General features: G+C 40.8%; 1 protein-coding gene across 1 annotated transcript in view; it reads left to right on the top strand.

Annotated features, from left to right (window-relative positions):
- Positions 1-4,254: 4,254 nt before the first annotated feature.
- The window catches only part of SEC63 (SEC63 homolog, protein translocation regulator), a 79,546-nt gene continuing 66,395 nt past the window's right edge, over positions 4,255-17,405 (top strand). The window contains exon 1 of the mRNA XM_012804442.2: positions 4,255-4,630. Coding sequence (XP_012659896.1) covers positions 4,507-4,630 — 124 coding nt within the window. The 5' untranslated portion in view covers positions 4,255-4,506. The remainder of the gene's footprint in view (positions 4,631-17,405) is intronic.

The raw sequence follows: 17,405 nt of genomic DNA, 5'->3' as shown, positions 1-17,405 counted from the left end.
GAGTAGCTGGGACTACAGGCACCTGCCACAATGCCCAGCTATTTTTTTGTTGCAGTTTGGCTGGGGCCAGGTTTGAACCGGCCATCCTCAGTATATGGGGCTGGCGCCCTACTCACTGAACCACAGGCGCCGCCCACATCCTTATTTTTCAAATGCATGCTTTGCCTTCTGATTCTTGTTCAAAAAAAATTTTTAAGTAATTTTTGGAAACCATGGATAAGTCAAAAAAAATTGTGTTATTTCTGTGTAGTGTTCCATCATGGAATAAATGCAGGGCAGACAGATCAAAATCTCAAAGATGTGTTCGGGGAGGACGTGGCTAATGAATGCACAGTGTGTCGATTGTTTGAGAAGTTCCATTCCAGTGATTTTAGTCTTAAAAATGAGCCACATGGCTGACCTGAAACCGTGGTAGATAATGTGAACTGAAAGCTGTCAATAGACGCTAATCCATCTTAACCTACATGTGAATTAGCAGCAAGGTTTGATGTTGCTATTCTAACAATTTTGGACCACTTGAAACAAATTGCTAAGGTAAAGAAGCTGGATAGATGGGTTCCTCATGAATTAAACAAAAGTCAGAAGAGAAATCATCTGGAAGCTTGCCTTTCTTTGGTGTCACAACAGAAAGGCAAATCATTTCTACACTGTATTGTTAGCATGTGATGAAAAATGGATTCTTTTAGACAATCCTAGTGTTTAGCACAATGGTTGGAGAAAGAAGTGCTGATACACAGTCCCAAACCAAATATTGATCAGTAAAAGCTGGTAGTGTCTGTTTGGTGGTCCAGTGCTGGTATTTTCTGTTACAGCTTCATGAAACTTGGTGAATCCATTACAGTGGGTGTCTGCTGCAACCAGCTGGATGACGCGATGAGGATGCTTGTGACTAAGCAGCTGAGTTTGGTTAGCAGAGGTAGGTCATTCCTCTTGTAAGACAACGCTGTGCTCACAAACAGGTGCTCAAACTACAGAAGCGGGACTCAGAAACTCTGTCATCCATTATATTCACCAGACCAGCTGACTACCACTTCTTCCAGGATTTGGATCACTTTTTAAAGGAAAAGTATAGAATTCTCAACAAGCTGCGGAAAACACCTTTGGTGTGATTTCATCACCACTTGCTCTCGGGCTTCTTCACTGCTGGCATATGCAAGCTACCATTAAAATGGCAAAACTGTGTGGACAGTTTTGGCGCATCCTTTATTTAATTGTATTCTTCTTGTTTGAGATATAATAAACAAAGTTTCGATTTGAAATCAGATATTTCAGATTTGAGGACCAACACAAACCTGCTCCCAACACTAAAGGACAACTACAGTCCTTAATTCTCTTTTCAGAAATGTTTTCATGGATTCAGAATTGACTTTACTCTTACTGTCTTTCCAAATCCCACTTTGCTTTACCTACATTCTCTCCAGGTATGAGACTGCAGTTTTGTTGGGTCTGAAGGGTCTTAGTGGGTTAGGAAATGAAAGGATTGCAATGACTAGCTTTTACCTAGTCAGAGTTCTAGCACATACGTCACGATTTGAAATTTCAACTGGAATAATGTTGTAGAAGACTTTTGTAGATTACGTGTTGTACGGATGTTACTTCATTGATGTTACTGTTCTTATCATGATGGCAACAACTTCTCATTTTTTATGAAGCACAAATAAAGAATTGGTCCGAGAAAATTTAGCCTCTTAATGAAAATAATCCTGACTCTAAAACATGCTCCTGAGGGTTTTAATAATATAGATGATTTGATAGGTTTTGGCAGTAAAGGCTATGGTGTATTGTAGTGTGGGGGAAGGGGAAGAAGACTGAAAATAATGGCATGTACCTATTTAATAATTCAGTTCCTCCCAGTTTCTTTGACGCTAACAGCATGAAGCAGATAATTGAATCATGTTGATTATGGGTACACAAATGTATTTTGATATGTCTATAGGTAAGTCAACACTAGTAGTACAGGGGCAATATATAAGAAAGAAAAGAAATCACTCTAAGGAAAAAATCAAAGGAACCTAAAAATAGTCAGGTTTTCTACACTTGAGATGTTTTCCTAGGACTGAAATGAAATAGATTAAAATATTCACTTACAGACACATATACAGACAATACTAAAATGCCTTTTAACATGTGACTAAGAACAAGATGTGTTTGTAGCTCTGCTTCTTCCATGTTCATTTATTTTTATGAAATATTTCATTTAATGATCTCTTCAAACAATTGTGTTGTGTTAGAAACATCACAGTAATAAAAAATCGTGATGAAATTAATTAAAGCTATGATTTAGATTTGCTTTGGAGACTATTTGGGTGGTCTGAGTTTATCTGTATTTAGTAATGTTATGTTCTAGAATAAAATGTATTCATGCTTTTGAAAACAGAGGACACAGCTTCAAGTTTTTGGCAAAGAATTCATATTTCAGATTGGTTTGGAGTTTAGCAAATTAATATGATTTGTTCAAAGTATTATTTCATGGTTAAGTTTGGTTCAAACACTCCCATGCATGAGCTTAAAGCTGCAGTGAAGAGATTACTCTTGCAGAAAGAAAGTCAAAAGGAGAATATTTATCATTAATAATTTATATTGCCACAAGGTTATAAAACCGATATATTAACTTTACACAAATGCTGAATATAATTGGAGTAATAAAAAGAAAACAGTTCAACATTATGAAGGCCTGGGAAGACTTAATAACAAATTGAATAAATTCAACATAAACAAAAGGAAATTCGGGATCCTACTCATTTCAGTTGAGCCCAGTTTGTGACTATTTTTTCTGGGTATATCCGTGTTAGGTGAACATAATGCTGTGTTGACTTCAAAGTCCAACCTTTCCTTTAATTATCTGTTTTATTTACCTGCCTCTGATACAGCGTTGGGAACTTTACCCAGAGAACAGGGAGGTGGGAAATGATGAGAGAAAACAATGGTTAGGAATTTTCTTTCAAAGTGTGTAGACATGAAACATGAAAGAGAAGACAGTATACATGAGAACATAAATCTATTATAAAGGAAAGCATTACTGCTCATGGTAAATGCTAGTTTTGAAGACATGAAATAAGAGAGACCAGATTTCTCTTCCGATGATGGAAGGAATATTGAACAGCATTTACTTAATAAAGTTTAAAATGAGTCTTAAAAAATATACTGTAATATTTGGCATTTACCTATTACATATTTTTTTTCCTTTGAAAAGTATTTTCACAATTGTTGCCTTTAATCTCCACAACCAGGGCAGGGTATCCTTTTGACCCACAGAGGGGTAAAGGAGAGGCTGAGACAGGCCCCAGCCAAAGCTACTGCCATTAGGAGATCAGCTCATAAGCCCGGCTCCCTGCCTGGCTGGCTAACCCTGGCTTCTGGGATCCCACAGCCGGGGAAGGCAGAGGCTCCCAAGACTGCGGGCAGTGTGCTATCCGCTCTAAGGAAACGCTAAGGTCCAAGGTAACGAACTTAGCGATCAAGGGCACCAGCATTTCTGGTGTCAGAGTTGTGTGGCTTTGAATCCCTAGACCTTCTCTTACCGTGCGTGACCTTGGACAATCTCTCTGAGCCTTAATTTCCTCATCTGTAGAGAGGGCATGCTTGGCTTTATTCCATGGGGTTTACTGACGATTACGTGATACAAAGTTCTTAGCCTACGGCCTGAGTCGTGCGGGGCGCTAGCTAACTGATGGCTGTTAATATTAGCAGCTCTGTGATGCGGAGGGCACCATCCTTTGGTACCGGCTTGGGAAATCTCCATCTGCAAAATGGGCGCAGCGTAGGTCGCAGTTGTTTCAATAGCAAACACAACTACAACAACCCTTTCCCCCTTACTAAATGACACTTGTTTCCAACCTGGGGGGCTGGAGAGCGGATCCAAAGCCTAAGGAAACAGGATTAATCAGGGCAATTAATTGAGAGGGCAGGTCAGACTGGAGTAGGGAAGGGAGAAAGGCGGAGGTAAGGAAGCCTCAGTTCTGTTCCAAATAGCTCAGACCCCAGTCTCATCCAGATGAAGTGCCCGCGCCTCCGGCTAGTCGCTGAAGCCTTCGCTGGGACCCTGCACGCAGGATCGGGATAGGTGGCCCAAGAAAGGCAGCTGAGGAGAAAGGGGGACTAACTGTGGGGCGTGGGGCTAGGGGCGGGCCCCTGGGGCGGGGCTAGAGGAGCTCGTGGGCGGGACCGTGTCTTGGGGCGGGGCCAAGGGCGTGACCTCGCAGAGTTCTACTGCTGCGCGCGCCACGTCTCCCTTAGCGAGCGCGCTGGGGACAGGCAGGGGGAGGAAAAAAAACCGAGCGGGGCGGGAACTATTTCCTCTCGCGAGAGCTGGCGACGGCTGTAGCGGCGGCGGTAGCGGCGGCGGTGGCGGCGGCGGCGTGTCCGTAAAGGGTAGCGTGGGGGCGGGGAGGAGAGGCGGCGGCGGCGTCCGAGCTACGCCACGCAGGGTTTGGGCGTTGAGAGCCGGAGTGCAGAGCGGGGTCGTGGCGGCGGCGGAGAGGACACTGTGGAGGAGGAGGGGGTGCCATGGCCGGGCAGCAGTTCCAGTACGATGACAGTGGGAACACCTTCTTCTACTTCCTCACCTCCTTCGTGGGGCTCATCGTGATCCCGGCCACATACTACCTCTGGCCCCGAGACCAGAATGCTGGTGAGTCCCACCGGCAGCTGCTCGCGGACCTGAGCAGGCCCCGCCAGCGCCTCCGGGCCCTGCGGCTCCCGCCCGTCCTGGCCCAGCCCAGCCCGCGGCGTCCGGGGTGACACCGACCACGGGTCCAGGCCTCGAGTCCAGGAGTTCCCCCGCTGGCCCGGCCCGGGCTCAGAGGCGTTTCCTTCGGTGCCTTTTCGCCTCCTTTCATTGTCCTCAGGAGTTTGGCTCGTACCGTCTTCCCCATTGTTCCGGACGCTCCTTGCATCCTCTTCTGGCCTCTTTTGTCTACTCTGCCTCTGCTTTTATTGGGTTATTTTTCTTTATGAAGGGAGCGGGATGGGATGGGGAGGTTGGGAATCGGGTGGTGAGAGAAGAGTTTTGAAGGGAGAAACGGAATGTGCAGGCACAACTCTGAGCCTTCCTCCGTAAGTCACGGCCCTCGGTCCCCGACCCTCGCTTCCCTGTTGCAGCTATTACAGACGATTTGGGGCATTCTGTGCTTTGGGTGGCATGTTTAGGACTCCAGCTGAGCTCACCAGCCGCCCACCCCGTCACTTCCTCCCGTTGGTTTTTCATTTGTTCACTCCATGTGGGGGTTGGAAGCAATGCTGTTATTCCTCTTAGCAAAAATAGGCTTTTCTCCATTTCCTTTTCTTTGGAGTTTCCTGTTTATGACGGGAAAAGTGCAAGTATTAAGGATTAAGTCTCCTTTAATTAATCTTGTAGGTAGCCTGTGAGGTAGCTTGTGTCTTTTTATATTGCACAGCGTCACAAAAAACAGATTCCTTTCATATTCATTTTTATGTCAGGGTAATGTTGCACTCTACTAGGACATATGGCAGGTGACATTCTTAAAACTGATGAAACTTGGGAGGAACTAATGGGTTATCTATGGGTTATCTATCCTTACTGGGATAACAGTAAGGAGTAGGTTTTGAGTATTAACATCTAGGGAAAACTTTATATTTCACGAAAGCTATGCTAGCTTGCTTAAATATCTTCTCCTAGATTGGATGTGGAAATGGCTTAGGTTGTTCAGGTTATGCACTCTACTTTGAGAACATTGTTAACAATGAACATCAAACAAATCAGCACAGAACTTTATTTTTCTTTTAGAAGAATTCAGTGCCTTGTAATCTTGAAGTGAGACTAAAATAAGTTGCATTTTGGATATATAGCAACAAAGGATTCCATCATTTTGTAGATCTGACAAAAACTTTAAAAATCCATTAAATGCAAACATTTGCCCAAAGTTACTAGTCTTAATTGTTTTTTTATTCAGTAAGTAGTTAATGAAATTTGGAGTTTGGACTGTTGTGCCTTATTTCCTAAGTGCATTTAAACTATGGGAGTTCTTTAAACAGTGATTATGTCTTAAGTGATGAAGTGTAAATACTGTAATGGATTCTCTTACCTGCAAAACCTAGGCCTTTCTGCTGGCAGTTGTATTTAGAATTAAAAGGGTCCACTTTTCAGTGTAGTAGTTTATTTTCGCTTACCACCTATCTGTGTGTGCAGTTGGTTGTGTAGAAGATGATAGAGTATTAGAAGAGTAGGCTTGATTACAGTGTGTTTTGAGAAGCTGCTCTGATTTCAGAAATTAGCCATCATTTTAGTATACACTGGGTTTTTGTAATTTGGAAGTTACATTTTTGTGCTGGGTTTTGCTGACAATTTACAGGCATGACTTACTGACCCCCTTCAGCATATAGGTGGTCTTTGGAGAAGTCTAAGTAGTTCTATAGGAGAGAGTACTATATATTTCTAAGTCATGGTCTTCAAATGATACTTTATTTAACATTCTTAAAAATTCAGTGAGATAGGTGCTATTATTATCCCCATTTTATAATTGAAGAAACTGGGGTATGTTAGACTATGCATATAAGTAATTTTCCTGTGTGGTTGAGCCTGGGTTAGAACGTTGATCTGTTTAGTTTCACAGCCTTATGTTGTTTTCATATTGCTGGAGAAAAAGCTGGGTAAACCATGGCATTAATTTGCCCTTACTTTATGTTTGCCTCTCTGCTTCAGATTTGGATTAATTGGTAAATAAGCATATGTAATGGTGATGTATTTGTTTGGTCTTGCCCAAAATTGCCTTATGGAAATTAAGGGTGACAGGTAAATGCTGTTCAAACCATTAAGAACATTGTGGGGCACTACTGGACCTTTTTCATGGGGTTACTCTAATAACTTGTTTCTTCTTTTTTCCCCCCTGTTCCCCTGAGTTGTTTCTTTAGAATTACAGTCGCATTAAAAGAATGTTTTCATCATAATAACCTTTTTCTGAAGCCTAATTGCAATGTCTTGAATATCAAAGAGAAGTCCAGAACTACAGGTTCATCTAAAGCTCTTGAAAAAGTTTTTTCATCTCACCTTCTCTGGCTGTGGAGGGAAAAAAGTTTTTTCAGATGTTTGATGCAAAATAAATTTGTTGATTTGTACTGAGAGGAGGGTACTAAATATTCATCTCACTTTGGAAATAGTCATGCTTTGCTCTTGGAATATTTGTTTTGTTATTGGGCTGATTTAGACCCTAGGACATTTATCCGGCCCGCCGTGTGTTTTTGCCCCCACTGCCTATCCCACTTAGCAGCCGACTCCTCCTGGGGCCCGCAGTCCGGCCCTCCAACTGTCTGAGGGACAGTGAACTGGCCCCCTGTTTAAAAAGTTTGAGGACCCCTGCTCTAGGGAATGTTTGAGTATGAACACTTTATTATCATTCTAAACTTAAAAAAATTCTGAAGCACATTTATCCTCAAGAGTTTTGAATAAAGGATAGTAGTAGTATTTTTGAGTACCAGAAGAATGTATTTTAATACTTGCTTGTAAAGCTTCATAGTTTTCCTGTGAAACTGTCAAGTAGCCAAATATAAAAATGGAGGCATGAGTTTGAATTTCAAAGTTCTGACAATCTTGACTGTTCAGTGATATACTCTACATGAAAGCATGACAAGATTTGTTTTGCCGGCAATTGTACAACTATAAAGTTTGGTTTAAGTGTGTTTATTTAATTTTTTTTCTAATGACACCTAAAGGGCTTTCAGTTTTCAAGGTTGAGAGTTGTTTCAGGGTGGTTCTGTGGCTCTTACAAATTATTGGGCTCTGGAGTGCATCAGGAAGCATGGTGCCACTTCACTGATTATAAAACCTAGGGTTTGAAATACCTTGAAAATACCTTGGTCATTGGCATATTTCACATATTAATTGAACTTACTGTGTTGCCCAAAACATTATTAGTGGAATTTTTTTTCTTGATTTTTATCAAATATATTAGGTTAAGTGTACTTATAATACCCTTTTAGTGTTTGAAGGGTCCTATTTATCTTATTCTTTGGTTGTTAACAAATTGGCTGAATAAAATGAATACTTTTTCAGCCAACTAAGGATAAAAGCTCTGTGTAAAATAACATGGAATTCATATTTCCTGAGAACAGTATTTCTCAACTCTGGCCACACATTGGAATCACTTAGGGAGCTTTTAAAAACACTTGTACCCGTCCCCAGATATTCTGATTTAATTGGTAGGAAGTAGGTGCCTCGTATTGGTATTTTAAAAGGTCTGTTTTTGCTGTTTGACAAGTCCTGCTGCTTAGAGGAGAACTTCTTTCAAAGTCTTTTGCTAAAGTTGTCTCTTGGGAGGTGGTATATTTGTTTTGGTATGTGTTGTTTGCTAAAAACAAAAAAATTTAAAAACTAATGTCTTAGCCTTTTTGTTTACAAAGCTAAGAAGTGCTTATTGTGGAACAGTGCTTCAAAGTTCTGGTAGTAGAAAACCAGATATTTTTGTCAAAACAACTTTATACATAACATTGGTTTATAACCAATTTATCATAGTCGTTTATTAATGGCTCATAGTATTTACCATTGTGCCGTGATTGGAGCCCTATGTATTTTGGATAGTTATCATTTTGAAAAAAATGCATATGATTACTTTACTATTACCCAATTTTGATACTGCCCACAGTATCATAGTCTTCTGTGTGCACTGCCCACTCTGTGCTTTCTTGGTGACTATTAAAGTTGGCCTTGCCCAGGGCTTTTAAAATGACAAGTGTTCTTAATGTTTATATGTAGTTTTAATCTGACCATTATTCTTAAGTGCATAATTTTCTTTGACACAATAGAAGAATGATTACTTTAAACATTGTTTATCATTAGGCTTTCATTAGGATATTTGACAAGAGAAAATAACTGCTTGTAATTACTAGAATTTCCGATTATTAAAAACAGTTTTACTCTTTCCATAGGTTAAGGATTATAGATCTTTTGAATTGATTTAAAAAAACATTTTTTCCAAGTTTTTGTTTATTTTTTGACTCCTTGACCTTCTTTTTTCATAAAACGAATGCAGTTTGACTATATTCTTTGACCTTAGTTTTTCAGAATTGTATAGTTTTGAAACCTAGCTCTGCAGCTTACTGATTTTAAACAAGTTTAACTTCTGTGTGTTTTAGTATACTCATCTGTAAAATAGAGACAGTAATTTGTTTCATAAAATTAGTGAGGAGGCCAGGCGTGGTGGCTCATGCCTGTAACCCTAGCATTCTGGGAAACTGAGGCAGGTGGATTGCTTGAGGGTGGTTTCAGGGTGGAAACAGGTTCGAGACCAGCCTGTGCAAGAGTGAGACCTGGTCTCTACCAAAATAGAAAAACTGAGGCAAGAGGATCACTTGAGCCCAAGTGTTGGAGGTTGCTGTGAGCCAACATGCCTTAGCACTCTACCCAGGGTGATAGCTTGAGACTGTGTCTCCAAAAAAATAAATAAATAAATAAAATAAAGTGAGGATTAAACAGTGAGCTGTATGTTAAATGTTTAGAATAGTGTGGTGTGTCGTGACATCATTAGCGCCACTGTTTTTGCTGATTCCATGGACTTCATAGAACAATTTGATTTGGTACTGAAGTACTCAGATTTTTTTTCATTGTCTGAAAAGTTCGATGAGCTTCTAATAAAAACTGATTTTCTTGATTCTGCTTTGCTTGCTCCCTCTCAAACAGGGTAGAAATGAATCAGCTCTCTGATTGGGAACGTGAGTAGGAGTCTACTTTTGGTGCCTGGTGTAATACACCTCGCAAGAAAACTCTGAATTTGGAAAGTTAGAAGTTTTGGTGTTTCACCCCAATCTCTGGGCGGCACCTGTGGTTCAGTGGGTAGGGCGCTGGCCCCATATACCTAGGGTGGCAGGTTTGAACCTGGCCCCGGCCAAATTGCAGCAACAACAGAAAATTTTTTTTTCATCCCAATCCCTGTTTAGTTAACCATGAACTCTCAGCCTTATTTTCTAGGGGCAACAATGATAGCCCCACTCTGTCTACCTAAGAAGTGACCATGACAAGCAAAGAAAGAAATGCATGTAAACATGCGTACTAAACACAAAGCAAAACAAAAAAGCTGAACACACTGTAGAAATTCTTCCAGTTAGCAGATATTTATAGAACATTAACTTTGTGCTACATGCTGCTTCTAAGTGATGGATCAGATTTTCTTTTTTTTGCAGTTTTTGGCTGGGCCTGGGCTTGAACCCGCCACCTCCGGCCTATGGGGCCGGTGCCCTACTCCTTTGAGCCACAGGCGCCGCCCGAGTGCACGTAACTTTCTTACTAAGTTGCATATACCTCATGGAAAAAAGCAGGAAGGAACAGAACAAATTGCTTGTAATTATATCATCCAAAGATGATCAAACATTTTGGTGTATGCACCTGTGGGGATGATTTGAATGTAAGAATTTATATAAATTTCCCCTGAGCAGTACTTTTACTGCGTCCCGTAAATGTTGGTATTTTGTATTTTCATTTTCATTCATCTTTGAATATTTTCTAATTTCTCTGTATGGTATTTAATTTCCACAATTTTGTGTTACTTCGAATGGTTTTCCTTTTGTTATTGATTTTTAATGTTATCTTGTGGTCAGAGAAGATACATAGTATGATATCTGTCTTTTAAAATATGCGTGACTTAATTTGTGGCCTAACAGTATGCACTTGAGAAGAATGTACGCTACTGTTGTGTAGCACGTATACCTGTTAGATCTAGTTGGTTTATTATATTAAGCCCTCTGTTTCCTTTGTTTTGGTTTTCTGTCCATTTGGGGGGTGGGTAATGAATTCAACTATTATTACAGTGCTGTTTCTCCCTTCAGTTTTGTTTTTGCATCATATACAATGTTTTGATGTTCATTAGGTGCATAAATATTTAAACATCTTGTTGTATTGAACCTTTCACTAATATGTAATATTCTTTCTTTCTTTTTTTTTTTTTTGCAGTTTTTGGCCAGGGCTGGGTTTTAATCTGCCACCTCTGGTATATGGGGCCCGTGCCCTTCTCCTTTGAGCTACAGGTGCCACCCTATTCTTCTTCTTGTAGGATTTTTTTATTTAAAGTCTTATTTTGGGCTGGGAGAGGTGGCTCACACCTGTAATCTGAGCACTTGGGAAGGCTTGGGTATGAGTATTGCTTTAGGCCAGGAGTTTGAGACCAGCCTGGGCAACAGTGTATTGAGACTATTGAGACCTCTACAAAAAAAGGGAAACAGTTAGCTGAGTGTGATGGTGCTCACCTATAGTCTAGCTACTTGGGAGTCTAAGGTGGGAGGATTACTTGAGCCCAGGAGTTGGAGGCTACAGTGAGCTGATTGCACTCCTGTACTCTAGCTTGAGCAACAGAGCATGACCCTGTTTTTTTAAAACAAAAACAGGTGGGGCACTTGGCTCATGCCGGTAATCTTAGCACTCTGGGAGGCTGAGATGGGTGGATTGCTGGAGCTCATGGGTCCAAGACCAGCCAGAGCCAACAGTGAGACTCCCTTTCTAAAAACAGCTGGGCGTTGTGACAAGTGCCTGTAATCTCAGCTACTTGGGAGGCTGAGACAAGAGAATTGCTTGAGCCCAAGAGTTTGAGGTTGCTGTGAGCTATGATGCCATAACACTCTACAGAGGGCAATAAAGTAACACTGTCTCAAATAAATAAATAAAAATAAAATAATAAAGCCTTACTCTGTTACCCAGGCTAGAGTGCCATGGCATCAACCTAGTTCACAGCAACCTCAAACTCTGGGTTCATGCAATCCTCCTGCCTCAGCCTCTTAAGTAGCTGAGACTATAGGTGTAGGTGTACACCACCATGCTGGGCTAATTTTTCTATTTTTTTTTAAAGATAGGAGTTCTCATTCTTGCTCAGATTGGCCTTGAAACCCTGGCCTCAAGTGATCCTCCTGCCTTGGCCTCTCACCATGCTGGGATTATAGGGCATGGCCTCCCAGAGTGCTAGGATTACAGGTGGGAGCTACTGTGCCTGGCCAGTTTTATTTATGAGAAAATTTAAAAAGCTAGAGGAGGTAACCGACTTCCCTAAAATCACATAGCTAGCTGGTGGGAATCACGTGTTGGGCCCAGATCTGTGTGCCGGGGCTTCTCTTGTTAACTGCTCTGTACTGCCTCTTGTAATTAAATAAAACACAATGTTAAAATGGCTAGCAGAAAGTGATGTGGGAGCAAGAAGGGGGAGTAAACAGCTCTGTAGTTACGGGATTTGGGAAAATGTTTCTGGCAGAGAAGGTGATTTGAGATAGATCTTAAAAGGTAAGTGGGAAAAGGTCATTCTGTTTCCTAGGGCAAAGCAGATGCAAAAGCATGGAGGTATGTCATAAAGATTTGAATATGATTGGTACTGAGGACCAAGTCAGCTATTTTAAGAATACTTTTTCCTGTAAATGATTTGGTAAACACTGAAGGTTTTTTTTTGAGACAGTCTCAATGTCACTCTTGGTAGAGTGCTGTGGCGTCACAGCTCACAGCAACCTCAAACTCTTAGGCTAAAGCGAATCTCTTGCCTCAGCCTCCCAAGTAGCTGGGACTACAGGCGCCTGCCACAACGCCTGGCTATTTTTTTTTTTTTTTGTGGTCATTGTTTTTTAGCAGGCCCCGGCTGGTTTCAAACCCAACAACTCCAGTGTATGTGGCCAGTGCCCTAACCACTGTGCACAGGAGCTGAGCCAACAGTGAAGGTTTTTAAATATGGTCAGTGACCTGGTCAATTTGACTTTTGTGGAGCATTGTGTGGAGAATGGTTGGTGGGTGGAATAGGAAGTAGTGATTGCTGGGTGAGGAAAAACTAGAAGCAGGAAGTCCATTTTAGAGGCTCATTCCTTTGGTTTGTTAGGAGGATGTATGGTGATGGCTGGAAAGGAAAGAGAATTCTAAGGTAGGTTGGGCTATCTATGGAATATAAGTACTGAGGAGAAAATGAGAGTGGAGTATAGATTTTGCATTGCCACTCATTTCTGTCATTACTTCTTTCTTGTCCTGTTAAAAATTGTTTGGTGATTGGCCCCTAATTATTATCAGTTTTGGGAATAAGTATAGGGAAAAGAATGGGGATGAACATTTTACGAAAATTCTTTTTAGTTTTTGAGACATAGCCCTACTCTGTCATTGGTGTCATCATAGCTCACTGCAGCCTCGCTGCCTCAGCCTCTCAAGTAACTGGATTTGCAGGTGCTTGCTACTGTGCCTGGCTAATTTTAGGGATGGGGTTTTGCTATGTTGCTCAGGCTAGTGTCAACTCCTGGGCTCATGAGATCTTCCTGCCTTGGCCTCCCAAGGTGCTAGGATTACAGGTGTGATCCATAACATCTGGCTGGGGTGAAGCTTTTTATTTAAAATAAAATATTGGGCTGGGTGTGGTAGCTCACACCTGTAATCAGCACTTTGGGAGGCTAAGGCAAGAGGATCATTTGAGGCCAGGAATTCAAGACCAGCAGTGAAGACTAGTCTCTACAAAAAAATAGGAAACATTAGCTGGGCGTGGAGGTGCTTGCACATAGTCCCCGTTACTTAAGAGGCTGAGGTAGGAGGATTGCTTGAGCCCAGAAGTTTGAAGTTACAGTGAGTCATGGTTGGGCCACTGCATTCCAGCTTGAATGACAAAGTTTCCATTTCTTTAAAAAAAACAAAAAACAAAAAATTAGTCTTTATCTACTGATTTAATTTATATAGAGTTGTAGTTTTACAGTGGTATTGGTTTTTTTTTTTTTTTTTTTGGGTGGGGCTGGGTTTGAACCCACCACCTTCAGCATATGGGGCAAGCACCTACTCCTTTGAGCCACAGGCGCTGCCCATGTGTTTTTTTTTTTTAACTTGAGAAAAAACTGATGTGGTGACTTAGATCTGTAATCACAGCTTGTTGAGAGGTCAAGGTGGAAGGGTTGTTTGAGCCCAGGAGTTCAAGACCAACATGGGCAACAAAGCAAGATCCCATCTCTACAAAAAGTTGAAAAAAATTAGGCGTGGTGGCCCATGCCTGTAACCTAGCTACTCTGGGAGGCTGAGGTGGGAGTATCACAGGAGCCCAGTAATTGGAGGTTACAGTAAGCTGTGATAGTGCCATTGTACTCCAGCCTGGGTGACAGACCCTCTCTCTTATGAGAGACAAGAAAAGAAAAACATTATCTGGTATCAGTGCTCAAAGGGTATCTTATGAATGTTTGTCTTTAGTTGGGGCATATAGTCTAAGACTTAAGCTCTTGAAGAGATATTAGAGATCTGAGAAATGTTTGAACTGTTTTTCTTTTTTTAAAGGTCAATCCTTTTGTGTTTTATCCTAACAGAGGTTGGTATCAGATAAGTAACATATACGCACCTAGTAACGATACAGAGGAAACCAGCTCAAACTTGGCAGTAGGAATTACGGCATGACGTGTAGTTTTGTAGAGGTGGTGACTAATGTTGGATTAGTAACTGCATTATGTAAAATTGCTTTTATTTAAAGGTCATGTTGCATACCTGCTTGATCTTAGGAGAACCTGAAAAATAAAGATAGGCTTATTTTCATTTTCTCAGATGTTTATTCTTTTAATTGTATTTTTAATTCAGCTATAAGGATGGTCATTATGGGATATATTCACATTGTGTTTGGATTTCCTTTTTTTTTTTTTGAGACAGTCTCAAGCTATTGCCCTGGGTAGAGTGTCATGGCATCACAGCTCACAGCAACCTCAAACTCTTGGGCTGAAGGGATTTTCTTTCCTCTTGCTCAGTCCCACAAGTAGCTAGGACTACAAGTGCCCGCCACAACACCTGCCTATTTTTTTCTTTTTTTGTTGCAGTTGTCATTGTTTTAGCTGGCCCCGGCTGAGTTTGAACCCACCAGCCTTGGTGTATGTGGCCAATGCCTTACCCACCAAGCTACCGGCACTGCCCTGGATTGCCTTTTAAAAGCATTTCCTATTGTTACCGGATTTTATTGATGACAAATGTTGTTATACTGTTTCATCATTACATTGTTCCACTGAATGATATGGTTTATTGTTTTGAAAGGATGTCCTTTACATTTGGAATTGTGTTTGTTTTACTGTGGATGAAGGAGTTTGTAGATTGCAAATCTTTTTGGCTTTTGATCTTTCTTGTTTGGTTAGGTCTATAGTTGTTGATTGTAGTGTTCACTATATCTGTACTAGGTACAGTAGATGATACAAAGATGAATGTAATATAAACAGTCTTGTTTTGGTAGTTTATAACCTGGGTGGGGTTGGAGTATTAAGATTAGGTAAATGCATGAATTAATGTATCAGGAACATAACAAAGAAAGTATAAGAGAAGTACAAACAAGTGTGTGGAGGTTACCTGGATAAAGTATTTACATCTAATTGGAGATGACGTGAGGATTGGTAGGTCAAATAAGGCTTTGCAGAGAGGTGGATTTTTTATTTGTTTATTTTTTTTCATTTTTGAGGATTCATTGAGGATACAAGAAACCAGGTTACACTGATTGCATTTGTTAGTTAAGGTCCCTCTTACAATCGTGTCTTGCCCCCAAAAGGTGTTGCACATACCAAGAGCCCAGCCCCCTCCCTCCTTCTCTCTGCTCTTCCTTTTCCCCACCCCTTCCTCCTCCTTTCTCTTTCTGCTCTCCCCTTCCCCTACCCCCACCATGTCATTAATTGTCACTAATTGTCCAGAGAGGTGGATTTTGATAAGACTTTTAAGGATGAAGGAGACTTTAATGGGTAGGCGGAGGAAAGAGGGTAAAAGAAGAACTAGCATGAGTATGGGTTTGTTCAAAGTATAAACCGGATCAATTTGAGCCAGTGTTCATAGAGTGGTAAAATGTGAGAAAAGGCTAAAAAGCAGATTTAAGTCATGGAGAACTCTGTATGCTCAGCTGAGGAGTTCGTATATGATTTTGTTGGCAATGTATTTGGACAGTTTAGAAGATAACTAAACAGAGTTACTGTTTAGTCACAGCATCTTACAGAATGAGAAAGAACATAGATTAAGATATTGGGGCTGGCCATGGTGGCTCAGACCTATAATTAATACTTTGGAAGGTGAGGTGGGAGCATCACTTGAGCCCAGGAATTTGAGATCAGCCTGGCCAACATAGCTAACCCCTGTCTAAAAACTAAAACTAAGGGCGGCACCTGTGGCTGAAAAGGGTAGGGCGCTGGTCCCATATGCCGGAGGTGGTGGGTTCAAACCCAGCCCTGGCCAAAAAAAAAAAACACCAAAAACTAAAAGTAAAACTCAGCCAGGCATGGTGGTATGTGCCTGTAGTCCCAGCTACCTGGGAGGCTGATTTGAGGGGCGGTGGTGGTGGAGGGGGAGTTGCTTGAGCTCAGGTGTTTGAAGTTGCTGTGAGCAACACTGTGCTCTAACCCTGGCAACAGAGCAAGGAAAATAAGAAACAGGGAATAATGGCCCAAACAGTGGTGGCTGCAATAGAAGGCAAAGAACATGCTGCTCAGGTAGAATCTTTTTTATTTTTTTTAAGTTTCATTGTAGTAAAATATATCTAACAGTGACTTTAATCATTTTTAAGTGTACAATTCAGTGGCATTAATTGTATTTGCAAAGTTAATAGCTGTTACTGCTATTTGTTTTTAAAACATTTTATTCAATTTCAAAATATTAAGGCAGTACAAATGTTTTTGGTTACGTGGATCACTTTTGTCATACTTAAGCGGCAGCTATAGGTGTGCCCATCACCCAGGTAGTGTTCCTTGTGCCTGTAAGATAGATGCTTGCCCCTCCCCTCCTTCTCCAGTTCCCCTGTTTGATTTCTACTGAATTTTATGTTCCCTGTGCACATGTGTGCTCATCAGTTAGTTCCAATTTAATAATATAGTTATTAATAATAATTTAATAATACATGTTTCTTTTTCCAATCTTGAGATACTTCACTTAGGAAAATGGTCACTGTTCCATCTTGTTATAAAAGGTATTAATCCTTCTTTATGGTTAAGTAGTACTTGATGGTCTGTATAAATATACTGCATTGTATCAATCCACTCATGAATTGGTGGGCACTTGGGTTGATTGCAAATCTTTGCAATTGTGAATTGTGCTGCAATAAGCATTTAGGTCCAGGTATCTCTTTGATAGACTTTTCCTTTGAGTAGATACCTAGTAGTGGGATTGCTGGATCTAATTGTTGGTCTACTTTTCCAAAACTTTTTCCTTCCTGTGTTCTCCCTCTAATTTATCCCCTGAGTTTGCCAGGTCTAGATGTTTCATATACATAGAGTCATATAGTATATGTCCTTTTGTGTCTGGGTTATTTTACTTAGCTTGTTTTCAGAGTTCATGTTATATAGCATGTATCAGAACTTCATTTTTTTTTTTTTATTGAATGGTAACTACATTAATGCACTTCTGGGGTACAGTGTGGGGTTTTCACACACAATCCAAAACACTTCCATCAAACTGGTTAACATAGCCTTCGTGTCATTTTCTTAGTTATTATTTTAAAACGTTCACATTCTGCTCTTAGAAAGAT

Source organism: Otolemur garnettii, unplaced genomic scaffold (genome assembly GCF_000181295.1).
Source record: "Otolemur garnettii isolate 467f Iridium unplaced genomic scaffold, OtoGar3 scaffold00002, whole genome shotgun sequence".
In the NCBI taxonomy this organism is placed as follows: Eukaryota; Metazoa; Chordata; class Mammalia; order Primates; family Galagidae; genus Otolemur; species Otolemur garnettii.
Note: the sequence above shows the minus strand (reverse complement) of the source record. Positions and strands in the feature narration are given on the sequence as shown.